The 15,306-nt window shown below is 37.6% G+C and overlaps 4 protein-coding genes across 8 annotated transcripts; all 4 read right to left on the bottom strand.

Annotated features, from left to right (window-relative positions):
- Positions 1-748: 748 nt before the first annotated feature.
- LOC130688185 (uncharacterized) lies at positions 749-6,364 on the bottom strand. 5 transcript variants are annotated; one of them, XM_057511185.2, is made up of 23 exons: positions 6,065-6,363; positions 5,836-6,002; positions 5,699-5,782; positions 5,548-5,634; positions 5,370-5,484; positions 5,130-5,291; positions 4,890-5,072; positions 4,578-4,796; positions 4,325-4,491; positions 4,086-4,247; positions 3,883-3,997; positions 3,643-3,807; positions 3,486-3,578; positions 3,250-3,392; positions 3,043-3,158; positions 2,781-2,976; positions 2,593-2,714; positions 2,407-2,529; positions 2,285-2,341; positions 2,134-2,216; positions 1,977-2,072; positions 1,059-1,751; positions 749-996 (listed from the first exon to the last, which is right to left on the bottom strand). In XM_057511185.2, the coding sequence occupies exons 1-23, from the start codon at positions 6,224-6,226 to the stop codon at positions 961-963; spliced, it is 3,546 nt and encodes a 1,181-aa protein (XP_057367168.1). In that variant the 5' UTR covers positions 6,227-6,363; the 3' UTR covers positions 749-960. The 5 variants fall into 5 exon arrangements, with proteins under 5 accessions (XP_057367168.1, XP_057367163.1, XP_057367143.1 ...); XM_057511180.2 differs by having other exon boundaries at positions 749-977; XM_057511160.2 differs by having other exon boundaries at positions 749-1,751; positions 3,528-3,578; positions 6,065-6,364.
- A 924-nt stretch (positions 6,365-7,288) lies between these two features.
- LOC130688756 (uncharacterized) lies at positions 7,289-9,402 on the bottom strand. Its single transcript, XM_059496071.1, has 10 exons — positions 9,235-9,402; positions 8,936-9,139; positions 8,650-8,814; positions 8,437-8,525; positions 8,249-8,362; positions 8,027-8,165; positions 7,901-7,949; positions 7,745-7,807; positions 7,591-7,673; positions 7,289-7,486 (listed from the first exon to the last, which is right to left on the bottom strand). Exons 1-10 carry the CDS (start codon positions 9,389-9,391, stop codon positions 7,398-7,400), a joined length of 1,152 nt encoding a protein of 383 aa, XP_059352054.1. The 5' UTR covers positions 9,392-9,402; the 3' UTR covers positions 7,289-7,397.
- A 1,072-nt stretch (positions 9,403-10,474) lies between these two features.
- LOC130688339 (notchless protein homolog 1-like) lies at positions 10,475-12,709 on the bottom strand. The gene is made up of 8 exons (XM_057511325.2): positions 12,645-12,709; positions 12,213-12,545; positions 12,014-12,150; positions 11,603-11,937; positions 11,238-11,532; positions 10,948-11,169; positions 10,705-10,831; positions 10,475-10,629 (listed from the first exon to the last, which is right to left on the bottom strand). Coding segments are annotated over exons 1-8 (1,464 nt in total). The 5' UTR covers positions 12,647-12,709; the 3' UTR covers positions 10,475-10,616.
- A 413-nt stretch (positions 12,710-13,122) lies between these two features.
- On the bottom strand, positions 13,123-15,167 carry LOC130688329 (ribosomal L1 domain-containing protein CG13096-like). Its single transcript, XM_057511315.2, has 6 exons — positions 14,833-15,167; positions 14,627-14,778; positions 14,409-14,556; positions 14,184-14,332; positions 13,822-14,093; positions 13,123-13,741 (listed from the first exon to the last, which is right to left on the bottom strand). Exons 1-6 carry the CDS (start codon positions 15,076-15,078, stop codon positions 13,197-13,199), a joined length of 1,512 nt encoding a protein of 503 aa, XP_057367298.1. The 5' UTR covers positions 15,079-15,167; the 3' UTR covers positions 13,123-13,196.
- Between the last annotated feature and the right edge of the window lie 139 nt (positions 15,168-15,306).

The raw sequence follows: 15,306 nt of genomic DNA, 5'->3' as shown, positions 1-15,306 counted from the left end.
GTGATTTTTTTTTTTTGGCGAAATTTTTTTTTTTTTGTGTAAAACGGATTGCCATAATCTATTGGAACTCTATAAAAACCACATGGCATAGTCAAAATTAAACGCTGAATTCGATTATGTTAGTGTTTTTCTCGTTAAACCAACTGTTTTCAAAATAAACTAAAAAAATGGGAAAAGTCGGGCTTATTTCGTCGCTCGGCAGACAAAAAATAAGCCCGACTTTTTTGTTTTTTATGTTTATTTCAAAAACTATAATGCCAATTGCAAAATAAACTAGATATTCGTGATTGGCATTCAATCTGCATCGAATTCATGTGTTTTAGGCAAATTTGAAATTTGGTCAAAAATGAAAAAGTGGGAAGCCTGGACGAAACTGACTCAGTATAATGAAAAGTGAATGCGGATTTCAATTCAGCTATTGGTTTTCTCGTGTAACCAGCCGTTTTTTAAATAAAACACAAAAACTGATGTAAGACCGATGTTAGCTGTGATACGGATTTGACACGGGTTTTGTGGAGTTTCATAAAAGTTTTTTACGTTTCGGCCGTTGTCGTGCAGCTGCTCCCGAACTGATGTTGCTGCGTTGCTCTCATAACAACGGAGTGCAAAATCATGCGCTCCGATTTGTAACTGTCTTAATGGGAATACGCAACAATGAAACCGAACTTTAGGTTTGCCGAGCATGACAATAATCTGGTGATAAAAAGCGCCACAATTAATCGCAAAAACTGGAAGATTTTCACACATGTTAACTGTATATTTATTTTGTTGGATGCATATTGAATTCAAAACCTATTTCAGTTAAGAACGACATTCAAGTTGAAAATTTTAGAATGTCACCGTTACTTAGATTTATAGCTTATGCGCTCTTGAAGCAAAAGGCGTATCGAATGCAACAAAATTCCACAGTAGGGTTCGTGACTGAAATCGTCGCGTTAACCTTCTGGCGTACGGTAGCCATCACTCGACAGGCCATCCTTCGTTAATTCCAAATAACTATGAGTAGAAACTCTTGTTTGTGTTGGATTGCTTACTTTTAATAATGCAGAAAAACTCACTTGATCAGGAACTTCTGCTTCAACATGCTCTTCATCGTCCACCGAACAACTTTCAACGTTCGACGATACTATTGTCACGGACGAACACAGTTGAAATTTGTCCAAAAGTTCGTGAGAGGTGGTGCAAGCCGAGGTATCATGAGAACTCTTCAACGGTTCGCTATGTTGAATGGGTTCTCCAGATAATGAGGACAATGGCAGCCAACCTGATTCTTGGTTAGCTTGTGCCACTGCCAACACAGAGGATCCAGCAGCCGATAATCTGGCCGCTAATAGGTCCGAGGATATCTCGACTGTAAAACGTGAAGCTTTCAAGGGGCTTACAGGTGGAGGCGTAGTAGGAGGGGGATGAACGGAGGGGCCAGCGCTAGTAGAGTAGTTAAACATTTTCTGTTGTGAGACGGCTTTACAACCATACTTCTCTAGTTCGGTCTGTCTCAGTTTTTTTAAGACAACTGAACATCTTAAAGAAGGCGCTGGTTGCAACTTTTTCGGTAAAGTCTGGCTTTTGAACGACGTAGCGCTTACAGTAGATTCAGTCGATGTGGCACCAGCAGTTTTCGTCAGTCCTCCCATCGGTAATGTGGTTACGGTGTGTAAAACTTCCGGCGACTTCGACAACTGTTCAGCAGCTTCTGGCGCAGCTGCTGGCGGTTCCAGTTCTGCAGGAGTATTCACTCTCGTCGAGCCACCCTAATTATAAAATATGAAATTTATAGCTGGATTTCAAATTATCAACAATGTGTTAAGCAAAAATGAAAGGTTTCAACCGCTAAAGGGTTAGACCAAATTTCTGTCCAGTTTGACGGTGAACTAACAATAGTTATGCGTGTGTTTCACCGTAACCGGTTAACGCAAAATACTGCGGATTAATGTATCATGAGCAGGCATATATTAGTTTTAGATGTGGTATTATACTTTTTTCTTAGGTAGAGAAGGGCCCGGTTGGGGAGAAAAAATGACCGGTATTGGAATGATAGGCTGTCGAAACAGGTGCCGTTTGGACTTCTTGGACTGCAAAAATTCTTTTAAATATTTCATCTATTCAAACATAAGGTGCGACTACATCAATTACCGGCGTTGCTATTTTTTCCGTCCCTAAGGCTGGATGCTTAGGAAGCACGTCTTCGTCCGAGTCTTCGGTTTTCCTACTGTTTTCTAAAGAGCAAAATGAAACGAATATAAGAACTACTTCTGCAGTTTAACAACTTATTCAACGATGTTACTAATTTTGGTGGAGATATGTCTGGAACTTCTTCTATCGTTGACTCCACCTAAATGTCCTGAAAGACAAGCAACCGCGTTAAACAGGCACAGTAATTATGCTACTATAAGTACTCGAATTCACTTTCAGCAACAGCTCCACATTCAAATTTGGAAATAATCTCTGGATTAAGCCGGTACAGCGTAAGATTTTTAAATAAAGTTCGAAGAAAACGGTTCTTAGCAGACTCCCACGTACGATTGTATCCTAATGGATGAGAAATTTTTTAAAAATAAATTCCTCGAAAAATACATCATTCAAATACCCTACCATGCAAAACCTTATCCTGAATGTCTACCCAGAGACGTTTTCCCCGTATTTCTTCAAATCTTTCAGATTTGACGATGTAGTCAATAATGAGCTTATCTTCTTTAAACGTGTATGGTCTTGGCCTAAAAAAAAAAAGAACTGAATTATTAGTTATGCTTTTATTGCAGTTGAAGGACACGTAGTCGTACGCAGCTTTTCGTGCTTTCGGATGAGATGGTGGAGACGAATCATCTTCGTCGGAACTGTTATTCTGTTCACTTGACGAGGACAAATTTTTCGCACGAAATTTCTGAATAACATTTTCGTCGAGGGAATACTCTTCAGATTCAAGATCTTTAACAATAACATCATGAAACCTTTGTTTAATAGCTTTCCAGTCTCGTTCTGCGGATTACAAATGATTAATAAATCAAAACTAATGAAAGCTTACTATTTATTATAACAACTTACGTTTGAAAATGCTTTTTTGTATGTCCTTCCACAGCTTCATTTCCGACACTTCCGTATATCGCTTGTGCCTGATGATGTATTCAAGAACGCATTTGTCTGTTTCAACAGTGAATTCCCTGGGAAGTGAAAGCTTTTTGTTAAGGAAAATAGCAATCGAATCAAGGAAAATATGGAATCAAGATAATTTGCTATTCTTTATCAGCTTACCCAACTTCCTTTTCTTTTGTTTTTCTCCCATTTGTTAAAGACACGGCTGATGTGACAGAATTACAATTTTCCATGACGTTGGAAGAAAGACCGCTTTCGTGTACTACAGTCTTTGGGAATGCAAAATCTGCAGGAGTCGACACCTAGTTAATGACATCGGGAATTATATTAATGGCATTGAACGTAGACGTATCCAGTAAGAAGTTGAAGAAATAAAAACAAAGTACAAGTATTACAAGATCGTTTGGATTCTTTTCTGAACACGAAATATTCCTTACCGCCACGACGTCATTTTGATTTTCTTTGTGTGAAGTAGCGGATGTATCTGACTGATTTTCGATAAAACTTTAGAACAATGATTATCTAAAAAATACGCCACTTTTTCCTCGTCACCTTCTGCGTTTTCCCCGATAGAGAAGTGCAAGAGTCATCACTGGATGAACCACGACTGAAAAGGTTGCGCTCAGTATTCGTCAAATCTTTGTAACTATGGAGGTTGGGAAGAATATGCCGTCGAAATCGATTTCGTAAAGACTGAGAAGAGTGCAACGGAAACTCCTAAAAAGATACAAAAATAAATACAACATTTTTACATACAAGGAATTTTTTCTCTTTCCATTTTGCAAAACCTACATTATGAACTATTTTCCAAATACTGTTCCCTTCTACTTTATCGTGCAAATTTTTTAACATCAGGAATTTTAAAATAGCTAAATCTTCTTCTACCGAATATTCGTTACGTCGTCTCCTGGAAAAAAAGAAAATAATAAACATAACAAATAAATGTGTCGGAGCTTATAAGCACAGGATCAATAATAAATACTATTGCAACAAACTTTTTGCCTGAACAGATGCTCTTAATTGATTCAGAAGAAGATTCCAAATTTGGCAACTTTCTGCCTTTTCGAAGATCCTTTCTTATTACAGAATCCCACGAATCATGTCCTTTCATTATACTGTTGATGTTGATCGAGCCATCATAGGGTGATGTGCCCAGTCTAGATAAAAACGGTGTGAAAAACCACTAGTTATTTCAATGTACTCAGCATTTTTATGTGCCGAAATAAAAAATTACCGGAAGTCTTCTAAATTACGAAGATCGCCACACTTAAGACACGCTTCCACATATTCCGCTTTAAATACGTCTGATTCAATTTCTGTGGTGTCATCAACCACTTCAGGAAACACTAGTTCTATGGCATGGCAACTTGTAGGTGTTTCTCCAAGAAATCCTCCACATTTCTATTTAAACATATCTTTACATAAAGAGGTATCCAGTATAACATAATAGGCTAAAATGGGAAAACAGGAAAAGCTTTTCCAAATACCTCGATTTGTTCTTTTAACTTTCCGTACTTCTCTTCCAGTTCAACGCTGTTTTCCAAATGACAAAAGCGATTACGTTGCATGTAAAACTCAATTGCGTCACCATTTGACTCCTTCCGAAACAAATTGCTAAGTACCACTTCCAGGGTATTGGGGGTCAAAGTCATGCTTTCTTCTATATCGGAATCATCGAACCCACGAAGGAGTAAGGTTTTTCCCAGCTGAAAAGTGATAGATAAACATGAAACAGTTTAGATGGATGTAGTTACAGAAAAATCTTAAAAAATTTATTTTATTTTTTTGTTGTTGTTTACTTTATTCGATGACACTTCCTTTTTTAAGCCGCTATCTGCGTTACTTTTTATCGCCTTTTTTGGATTCCTTTCAGAAACTTCTTCCAGCACACAAATAGGGGCAAGAACCGTTTCTTGATCAACTACTGTTATTGCACTTTCAGTCGTCAACGTCTTGTTATTTATGGAACTCCGATTGTCGGTCTGAAATTTTCGAAAATAAATTTAATAGGAATGGAAAGCTATCACATGGAGTATTACCTGAATGGTTTTTTTTGGCAAAAATGTAGAACTATCAGAGGAGACATTGTGGCTGAATAGTTTACGTTCACTATTCGTCAGGCCCTTGTATTTGCTGAGGTTGGGGAGAATAAAACGTCGGAATCGGTTATGCAAAGAATGATAGCTGTGGTTTGGAAAGTTCTGCAAAAGAATTGAAAGAGGAAGCAATTCATCTCAACACTGTTATATCAATATTGTCTATTAAGTTCCTGAACTTACTCTGTGAACTATTTTCCATATAGTGTTTCCTCGTACTTTATCATGCAAGTTGTTTGCCAGCAAAAATTTTAAAATAGCCAAATCTTCTTCAATAGAATATTCTACACGGCGACTTCTATAACAAAGAAATTCTTAGATCATCGTACATTACTAAATATCAAAACTAATTTCTACAGACTTTTTAACAGGAACACAGTTTTTCTGTGATTCAGGTGATCTTTGTAACAGGGGCCCAAAGTCTGGTAATTTTCTACCTTTTGCAGGACTTCACAAGTATGTCTTTTCAGAATAAATTATTTTGGATCAATTATATAATAATTAAATCTTACCTAGTTCTTGACACAGAATCCCAAGATTCATGACCTTTCATAATCCTGTTTATGTTTATGGAACTATATGGAGATTTGCCAAGCCTACAACACCTAGTGTTACGTTCAGATGCAATGTTCTACAGTATTGGATTTACCTGAAATCTTCCAGATCAAGGAGCTCACCACACTTGATGCATTCATCTATGTATTCAGCTTTGAATATGTCTGAATCAACTTCATCAATGTTGTCAATTTGTTCAGGAAAAACAAGTTCTATTGAGTGACAACCTCTAGGCTCTTCCCCAAAACATCCTCCACAATTCTATGTTGCAAAAGCTTATCCAGTTAAGAAACTAAAAACAAGATTAGAATAGAATTCCAAACCTCAATCTGTTGTTTTAACTTTTTTAGCTTGTTGTCCAATTCTCCGTTGTTTTGATTGGGACTTAACCTTCTCCGCCGAAGAAAGAATTCGATTGCATCACCGTTAGATTCCTTCCGGAATAGGTTGCTAAGTATCACTGCGAGGAAATGGTCATCTTCCATTTCTATATTATTGGCCACTTAAAGAATGAATCGTCTTTTTCCCATTAACTGCAGATTTGAACACAACAGTAGTTTGTATCGTTTAATGCACGGCGACGTCAACGTGTTTTCCTTTGAAAAAAAAATACCAGTAAATACCAGTACCCACACACATCTGGAACTGAGTCCGACGTTGCCAGCTCGATTAATAAGGCTTCTCGACAATTAACGTCCAAACTAGCGCGTCAGATATAGGGCTCGCTTGACTTGGCCATCCGATCGTCTTTGACTTCCCCCTCGTTTCGGGTCATGATTGGCTGTCGAAATTTTGGCAGGGCTCATTTTCATTTCCACCAAAACCGCTAGGTTCTATTTAACTGCCAGTCGACCACAAGTCCCCGCAAACCCTTGTAGCATTTACACACACCGTAGAGCAACCAGGTTTCTATGACTCTGGATATAGGGCTCGGCCCCGATCGTCTTTGATCGGGTCAAACCGCGGTTTTTCATTTAAAAATCGTCAAACCGTCGGTTCGGTTTAGCCATTTTTGACTGCGGTTTGGTTTTCGGTTTGCAACTGGGCCAAACCGGTTTGAACCGCCATTAAAATTTTTTTTTGAAATTTTGCTAAAATTCCAAATCAAGTAATTATGACTAATTGTTGTGAGCGTAATGGCGGTCAGCAACTTGTTATAAATCAAATTTCCGATCAGACTTGTAGGCATCGCGATCGAAAATTGGTCGATCTTGCGCCATCTAGCGACAAACTCTGTTACTGATGTATTATCCTATGCAAACTGGAAATCCATGGTGCAAACCGTAAAACCGCGGTGCAAACCGTGCAAAACCGCAGTTTAGCGGGAGTACAAACTGCGGGTACAAACCCTCGAACCGCGGTTCAATCGGTTTGGACAAACTGGCAAACCGAACCGCACCGGTTTGTCCTTTAAAAAAAAAAAAAACCCGTGCGTGAGTCGGCCAAAATCGTGCCCGATCGTCGCGGGGCCGAGCCCTAGTCAGATACTTTTGCCCACTTTCGATTGCTGCTAAATGGGAAAACCAGACTTGTGCTGTATTATAAATTTATTTCTGTTTTATTTAAGGCAAGTAAATGCAAAGCCATATGCAAAGGATGACTCGCGTATAGGGACAAGTTTTCTTTGTGTTGTAGTGTCTGTAGGGCTATCAATTATCAATTGTCCATAGATGTCTTAGGTTGTGGATCTGGGAAATCAACTTTGCTTCTTGGACCACTGGGTCCCGAACCAAGTTCACACTCCCCTTTTTGCAGAAGGCCGGGTCCGGTCGCAATTACGAAAATACGAAACAAAAAATTGCACATTTGTTACTTAATGTTATGTATAAAATTTTACATTTTATATTACCTGTAATGATTTCGTATTCACACCCTTCGGCGCTGTTACCCCAGTCCCCAAGAAAATTTAGCCAGTTCAAATTTCCTTCGTAGCTTTGAAATATGATTAAATTAAATACTGCAGTTGGAACCAATCATAAAAACACGTAGTTTTTTATGCTTACCTAACGTTGCTCGGCAACCACGGAATGAGAATAAGGTTATCCCATGTTGTCCAAGCGGTTCCTGCATATACCCAAAAGACAAATCAATAAAGAGAAATAAAGTTGAACGTTATTTGAAATCCTATATTTCTTAATTATTATCATATATCCTTTCCTTCATCGGTGAAGTCCTGGAGAGGTAAACCCGGAACGTAGGTGTGCACGTCTGGCGATAAAGCATGGACGGAAAACAGATAAATTTGAAAAGCAGAGTTGTAATTAACCGGTAAAATTTTGACAAACCCGGTGATCCCCAAAGACCATGCGAGCCATTTGCACTGTACACTATCGGATGAGTTCCCATTAGCTCAACGGTAGGCGGATATCGCGGTTCATACCTTGCATCCTTTTCGTAAGGACTGCCGTCATAATTCGGGTTAACCTGCATTTAAAATTGGTTCATTCTTTCTCGCTTTTGGGTATAGCGACATGAAAAGTAATGTGGGTTTAGACAACATCTCGTACCGCAGAGCGAACTTCTTCGCCGACAAGGAATTGAAAATTTTGTGTAGTCTCATTCCATTCATAATAAGCGCCAAAGCTGTGAACGTTAAGGTGAATCAAATACGGCTGCCCGTTCTTTTTGGAATTTACAAAGATAGAAATTTTAAATAGAATTTAGTGACAAGTCTAGAAATTATGAAGAGACGTACTCTAAAACGCAAAGCATTGTGTTCCCAGTCTCCTACGTGATTTCCTAGATTTTTTTCTGCTCCTGCACAGCTCCCATTAATTGGAACACCTGCAATGCCGTGAATAAGTTAGAAATAGCCAAAACGAGCAGTCAAGAATTTCGTAACAAGTGAAACCTTATTACACTAATTTCTTCCGCTAGGAAACCGAATAAATAAATGCAAATACGCTACCGACACATGCATCCTTCCCACGGTTATATGGGTAAAAGGCAAAATAAGAAACGTCCAGCGTGTTAAACGCATCGTCGTATTCACGATAGATTGTGTAGGTCGGTACTCCACCATTCTCAATCGCCTGACCGAAAAACATATCCAGGTTGTAACAAGACGGACAATCTAGAACGACAAGGAAAGGCAATGATGAAAAGCTGAAACGATAAATTTGCAGCAAAATTGCACTTTAAAGAATGTTTTATATTATTTTATTCTTATTTTATTATATTTTATTCAAACATACCTAAAGGTTCTCGCGTTTGCATATGTAACGTCACACTCGCTTCACCGCCTATAAGATTTTCAGGGGTAACATATTCCTGGACGATTGCACTTTCGTTATTTTGAATTGTTACTTCAGGTAAGAAGAATTCTACGGAACTCGGTAGGAATTTTTCCTCACTATGTAACCAGATCAAAGGCGACCAGGTTCGAATAAGGTTTTCGGCTGAATATATGGAGACAGAGTTAAACGTACTTTTGATTACAACCAAGGTATTAAAATTCTTAAACAAAATATATTTAAATTCTTTTCATGGATACCTTCGGGAGTAATTGCTGTGGCAGGGGTTGACGTCAATCCACAAATAATGATAAATACATAAAACCTCCATTTCCGCACATGTTCCGCTTGGTGATGCATTATGTATAGCAAGGTGAATGTGTTCGAATTCAAAGCTACAATTTCACTACCCTGCATTACCCAAAGTGAGAAGACCTATTTATAAACCTAGAAAAAACAAACAAAATATCAGATAAACTCTATATTGATTGTTTAAGAAAAGTACAAACCTACGTAATCTACTGCGCTGAACCTCTATTTTGTCTATCACATTAGACTGATATCAAACAAAACAAATAATATCGTCTCACTGCAAAAACACGTCATACTATACGCCCATTCTGACGTCTAACTTACCTGGTCACCTGAAGTCAGGGTGGCTATTTACTCATGTCAATATTATATTGTGGATTAGATAGATAGTACACTATCTGGAGTGATCGAATTTAAGGCTATATACGTTTGACGTTACAAATGCCTTCAAATATTTATAAATTGTCTGATATCACCTCTTTGGCTGTTCATAAGTTTTTAAACATTTCGTTTAAACATTGATGCTAGTCCGAGAAACCTTTTAATTAAGTGAAACGCTTAATCTTCATATAGTCGTAGTTGCATTAAATCGATGTGGTAAGAATCAACGTACTGCCGAAAAATAATTTCCAAATAAAAATGTCGAAAAAGAATAAAGAATCGTTGATTTCTTCTTTCGTCGAATAAAATTTGATATTACTATATTCGGTATTTTTGTTTTGAAACACTGATTTTGTTATTCAAGAATCGAATTTTCGAATGCATGCCACATTCAAATTCGAATTATAATTTTTTTTCCCGATTCTTGTTTTTAAGCAAATAAGGCTTGGTACCAGTTTGCAAAAAACCGGTGTTCTATAGTTCATCGCCTAAAAATAGTCGATTTGGGTGATCCAGCAGACTGTTTTGACAATTGTAGGTTGGGTCGAAACATTTTGCTAGATAGCCCTAACTTTACTAGTTATGAAGGCGAACTATACGGCACAGGGGTTTCAGCAAATCAGTGTCGAGCTCCGACTGCACAAAAACAACGAAATATTCGAATATTTTTGTTTTAAATTTACTGGAAATTCGTGAATAAGTGTAAAATCAGAGCTCAAAAATAACCAGAATAACAAACGGAAAAACACTAGATTTATCCGACAAATAAAGAATAAAAAATCTACGATTATTTATTCTTAAACCCAATTTTTCTTTGACTTGATTTTATTCGGTAGAACACTGATTCGACAATACTTGGCTATTACCGTCATTTTATTGCAGATCATTTCCAGAAATGTCAAAAGGACAACGCTTATCCATCAGGGTTTTTCTGAACGGAAGATTTCTGTTAATATCGCCATCTGATAGCAGGAAAACGCGGATTTTAAACTCAATCAATCAAAGAATTCACAGTTTATAGAAAATATCTCATTTACATTTTCAGAACTTTATCACGTCCTCCAGAGACAACTCGTTGCGAGTCAGGGCTCCAATCAACAGCAAATACTTCATCTCCGTGGCCAGGTAAGTCCAAATGCAACTTCTTAGTCTTTAGATTCCAAACTGTTGAAACAAACAAGTTAATCAAATTTTCTACACAATAATTAGGAGGAAACACAATGAATAATAATAATAAATAATTTTAAAAATTAATACGATGAATTTCAGCCAGCAATAACCTTTCAAAGTAGAATCAGCGCTTCCGCTAACAAGTAGGCGGGAATCCGCGGACCAGGCAATTTGATAAACTGCTTGTACATGACCTCTTAGGGTAGTTATGAATGTGCCCGTTCGACCATCCCAGATTTTGATGGATTTGTCAAAGGACGCGGACGCAATAAGTCTGGAGTCAGGAGAAAACTTTACATCATTGACCAACTGCTGATGACCAGTCATCCGTGCTAAAAAGAGGAGAAACCAATAAACGTAACAACAGGTTTTCCATTCACCAATACCACCAAAAACATACCTATATGCTTCTTATCTGATTCAGGATTCCATAAAAAAAGCGTAAAATCATCCGAACCAGACACTAAACGTTCGGGTCCGATTTGTTGTACTAGTTTGTATCGGTCAAGCGCTTTACTCTGGGCTTCTTCAGGCGACAAAATTTTCTGTGGACGCCCTACTTCTGCTGGTTCGAAAGCTCCAGTACGCAGAACATAATCAGTACTCAAGGCTAACGTGTTAACCCAATGTGCATGCCCTTGTAGCGTCCTGCATAATATTCCGTCTTCAGATCGCCAAACTTTTACTGTTCGATCCTGTATAATTACAAATCGGTTAAAATACTAGCATTTTGGATTGATTTTGATAAAAAATTATTTTGAACACCTGTGACGCAGAATATATAAGTCCAGATCCTCCCCATCTTATACATGATACTCCTTGCTGATGACCAGCAAGATTGATTAAACAGGAACCAATAACCACATCCCATATGCGGACGTCTCCATCTTTCGAAGAGCTTGCCAACTTCCTACAATGTGGGTTCAGATGAAATGGTTCCCAAACAAGCCATGTAACCCACTGTTTATGGCCAACAAGTGGTTTGCCTTTCTGTGTTCCAGTTGCAGAATCCCACAGTCGAATTTCACCAGTTTTGCATGCTGACGCTAATGTTTGTCCATTGGGAGACCAAGCAGTACAGAGAACCCAATGTTTGTGCCCTAGAAAATGTTAGCTTTAGTCTGCTGCCTTGTTGTAACAACTGTTTTAAAAATTCAAAGCATTTTACATGCTTACCTTTGCATGTGAATAATGGACTTTCAGTATTAAGGTCCCAAAATCTAACAGTTGTATCACCTGAGCCACTAGCCAATTGTTTTCCATCTGGACTGAAACTTACAGAGATTACAGCTTCTGAATGACCTGGCAATGAGCTGAAACATATATATATTTAGATGTAGCTTCTAAATTACCTTAGAATAAATTCTGAACACACCTGGTACATCTGGTTACTGCTCTTACTTGAAAAACAGCTTGGGGTTGATATATGATTTCCAATACCTTTTCACTATCAAGCACTTCATTTTTCAAGGCAGCTGCAAGATTGGTTGTTACCTCAATATCCTTAACAAAAAATGTATATGGTGTGGGTTCACTGTCATTTTTTTCAATAAATGCATTGCAAATTAACTGCAAATTCTCAGCAGTTATATTCAGAGGCAAGTCTATCGGAGATTCTAATAGTTCACCACTTTCCGATTTGAACTGTGCAAGGACATGGGCAATTTCATCTTTTTCACTGGATTCTGACAACTTTCTTTTGGAAACCCTGCAAACCAAAATATTTAATAAAAGTTAAAATATAGCATGCCATTTACGCGATGTCAAAAAATGACAAATTATTTGGTTTAGGTTCATAACTACTTACATTTTGGCCGATTCTGCAAGTGACGCACGTGTTACAGACGACAGAAGTACTTAAAATGTGAAAACAAGAAGTGGAATGTTTCTCGACTACAATGTGGAACTCAGTACAAAGCTATTTTCAGTTCAAAATTATCAATCTAAGGCAACCTAATAAGTTTCTGTGATTTCATTCGATTAAGTATTAAAGTGAATTTGTTCAGTTTCATTAATGAACATGAATATGAGGAAAAACTTTTACTTTGTTTTTCGTTTATTATAGAACGCTAGCTCAGATGAAGTAACGTAGCTACAGGCGACTAAGTTAAGTGTTTTCCCTCTTTTCATATTTAAAATTTACAGAGAAGGAACTTTAGCGTGGAAACAAAAATAGCAAATAAATGTTCTGGTATCAAAAGTCCTTTCGTAAAACTATTTTTGTCAATAAGATGTATACATAGCTGCTGAACAAAAAAAAACAACTTCTTAGTAATGCCCATTGCATTCGCCAAATTTTGGTAATTTATTTGTCAAGCGGTTCAACACAACTTACACAGGCCTTGCATGGCCTTTACGCTTAGTGTTTTTCCTTTTTCTTGGCAATAGATTTTTTAAATACTTTCTTTTTGGTTTTCTGCGGTTTCAGTTCAACTTTTTCTGGTTCTCCTGGTTCCGTCTCCTCTTTATCCTGTTCTCCAAGTAATTCACCTTCAAGAGTATCTAGTTCATTCATATACTGCTCTTCCAGTGCATCGCCTTCGTCTTCACTGCTTTCATCGGCGGATTTCTTTTCCTTTGAAGTTTTTAACATGTTTTCTGATTCACCTTCTTCAACGTCTGATACTTCCGCTTTTCTAGTTTTCTTTGAAGTTCTGGCAACCGTAAGCTTTTCTTCAGCTTCCGTATCAGACATATCTTCATCTTCTAGGTTATTTTCGGGTGCTTCTAAGTCTTCAATCTCAGCGTCTAAATCCGTGCGTTGGTACTCTACGTCGGGAATCTTTTTAACTTCGCCGCTAGGATACACAGCAACTTTCCAACCCGGTGCAAGTGTGCTAAGATCGTCAATGAGTGGTTCAGTATGTTTTTTGGAAATTGGCAATGACACTGTATCCAGAGTGGCTAAAAATAAAAAAATAAATAAAAAACCATAAATAAATAAAAATGTTTTGATAGGCAGGTTAGCTGTATTACTAACATACCAAAACTGACGTAGATAGGTACAGTCCAGGGGTGGCTGCCGAAACGAATACATAAGCTACGGATATTCGCAAATTTGCCAGGAAAATGTTTTTGCATGCTCTGATAGACTGCCATGATATTCTCAACGATTTCTTTTTCAGTCTGATTCGAGAGCCCAATCTGCATTTGTGTACTTGTGCCGTTATTAGACATAGACATCATACTTATAGACAGAGCTTGATTGATTTCAGTCAAAAGATCGTCAGCTTCCAGGTCAACTGACACCGGTAGCCTTGAAGAGAAAAAAAAAGTTGATCAATAACTGAACAATCTATTTAATAATATCTGTGTACACTAACAGGTGAAATAGTATGTTACTTACTTGCCAGCTTGATAAAAAGATTTGCCAAGATATCTTGGAACAAACTTAGCAATTCTTTTGTCCACAAACATAGCATCAAAGCGTTTAGCAAATTTTCCTCGCGCTTCATAAGGTTTAAACTCAACTCTTAACTGTCGTAGAGGCATAACCTAGGACATTTATATATCAAATTAGTTCTTCAAAGTTAAGTAGAGTACTTGAAAGTTATTTGAAATATAAAAATACCTCAGTAATAAAGGAGACATTTTTACTGTCAAGAAGTTCTTGATAATATTGGGTTGTAGGTTCATGATCTACCTTCCATCCTTTCTCCAAATCCTTCACAATCAAACAAATGTCGCAATCCCCATTCAAAAATGGGTTTGGGAGCTTACTGAAATAAATGCAAAAATATATAAATTTGTTGTGTTAACATGGTTTCTAAATGATTTTGTTTTACTAACACCCTTAGGGGTTGTGAATCAGAACTGGAAATCTTTATTGCAGAGACAAGAAGATTGATAGGATGCGGATCATCTTCAAAAAGCTGGCCAGTTTTTGTTTTCTGAAGTGTGCAAGACCATGCTTTGAACGCTGCAATCACAGCTGCCTCAACCTAAAGATGTTGATAATTTAGACTGCAGGATATGGAAACAATATATCTATTTACCGAAGATGTCAGTAATTCGCATTTCGAAGTTTTTGATGGATCGAGAGTGATAACAGTCTTTGTTGGGGCTGGGGCCACATGATTTGAAGCTTTTTTCGGAGAACACTGGTTGATTTCTGTTTTTTTTGCACCAACATGTACGCTACTTCCTTTTTGAATGGAGAGAGCTGGTGATTTCTTCACATTGGAATGCTTTTTTTGTGTATTTGTTACGGGTTTCTGCGACTTTTTAACTTTGACACCCATGATAACTAGTGAATTATGCCCCGAACAAACGAAGTGAGGGATCCACGTGCTTCTAAGGAAAACCAGCAGTCGGTGGCGTCTGCGAAACAGTCTTGCCGTTTTAGTGATTTTGTACTATAAAACTTGAAAGTCTAGTAACTACTAACGAGTCCAAAGATGGAAAAATTGTGAGATACATATAAAATTGATACTAAAGTAATTTAAATTTAAAATTTCGCCAAATAACAG

This window comes from Daphnia carinata, chromosome 7 (assembly GCF_022539665.2).
Source record: "Daphnia carinata strain CSIRO-1 chromosome 7, CSIRO_AGI_Dcar_HiC_V3, whole genome shotgun sequence".
Lineage (NCBI taxonomy): Eukaryota > Metazoa > Arthropoda > Branchiopoda > Diplostraca > Daphniidae > Daphnia > Daphnia carinata.
The sequence above is the reverse complement of the archived record's forward strand: the minus strand, read 5'-3'. Positions and strand labels throughout refer to the sequence as shown.

Coding starts and splice junctions, on each gene's coding strand:
- LOC130688185 (XM_057511144.2), bottom strand. CDS start 6,226: ATGGAAGATGACCATTTCCTCGCAGTGATACTTAGCAACCTATTCCGG. Junction 6,003..6,064: donor AGTTAAAACAACAGATTGAG/GTTTGGAATTCT, acceptor TTTGCAACATAG/AATTGTGGAGGATGTTTTGG. Junction 2,530..2,592: donor TCAGGATAAGGTTTTGCATG/GTAGGGTATTTG, acceptor CTCATCCATTAG/GATACAATCGTACGTGGGAG.
- LOC130688756 (XM_059496071.1), bottom strand. CDS start 9,391: ATGCAGGGTAGTGAAATTGTAGCTTTGAATTCGAACACATTCACCTTG. Junction 9,140..9,234: donor CACAGCAATTACTCCCGAAG/GTATCCATGAAA, acceptor CCATATATTCAG/CCGAAAACCTTATTCGAACC. Junction 7,674..7,744: donor TGGTTGCCGAGCAACGTTAG/GTAAGCATAAAA, acceptor CATATTTCAAAG/CTACGAAGGAAATTTGAACT.
- LOC130688339 (XM_057511325.2), bottom strand. Junction 11,170..11,237: donor ATCAGATAAGAAGCATATAG/GTATGTTTTTGG, acceptor TCCTCTTTTTAG/CACGGATGACTGGTCATCAG. Junction 10,832..10,947: donor CGCTGATTCTACTTTGAAAG/GTTATTGCTGGC, acceptor TTGTTTCAACAG/TTTGGAATCTAAAGACTAAG.
- LOC130688329 (XM_057511315.2), bottom strand. CDS start 15,078: ATGGGTGTCAAAGTTAAAAAGTCGCAGAAACCCGTAACAAATACACAA. Junction 14,779..14,832: donor GCGAATTACTGACATCTTCG/GTAAATAGATAT, acceptor CAACATCTTTAG/GTTGAGGCAGCTGTGATTGC. Junction 14,557..14,626: donor GATTCACAACCCCTAAGGGT/GTTAGTAAAACA, acceptor CATTTATTTCAG/TAAGCTCCCAAACCCATTTT.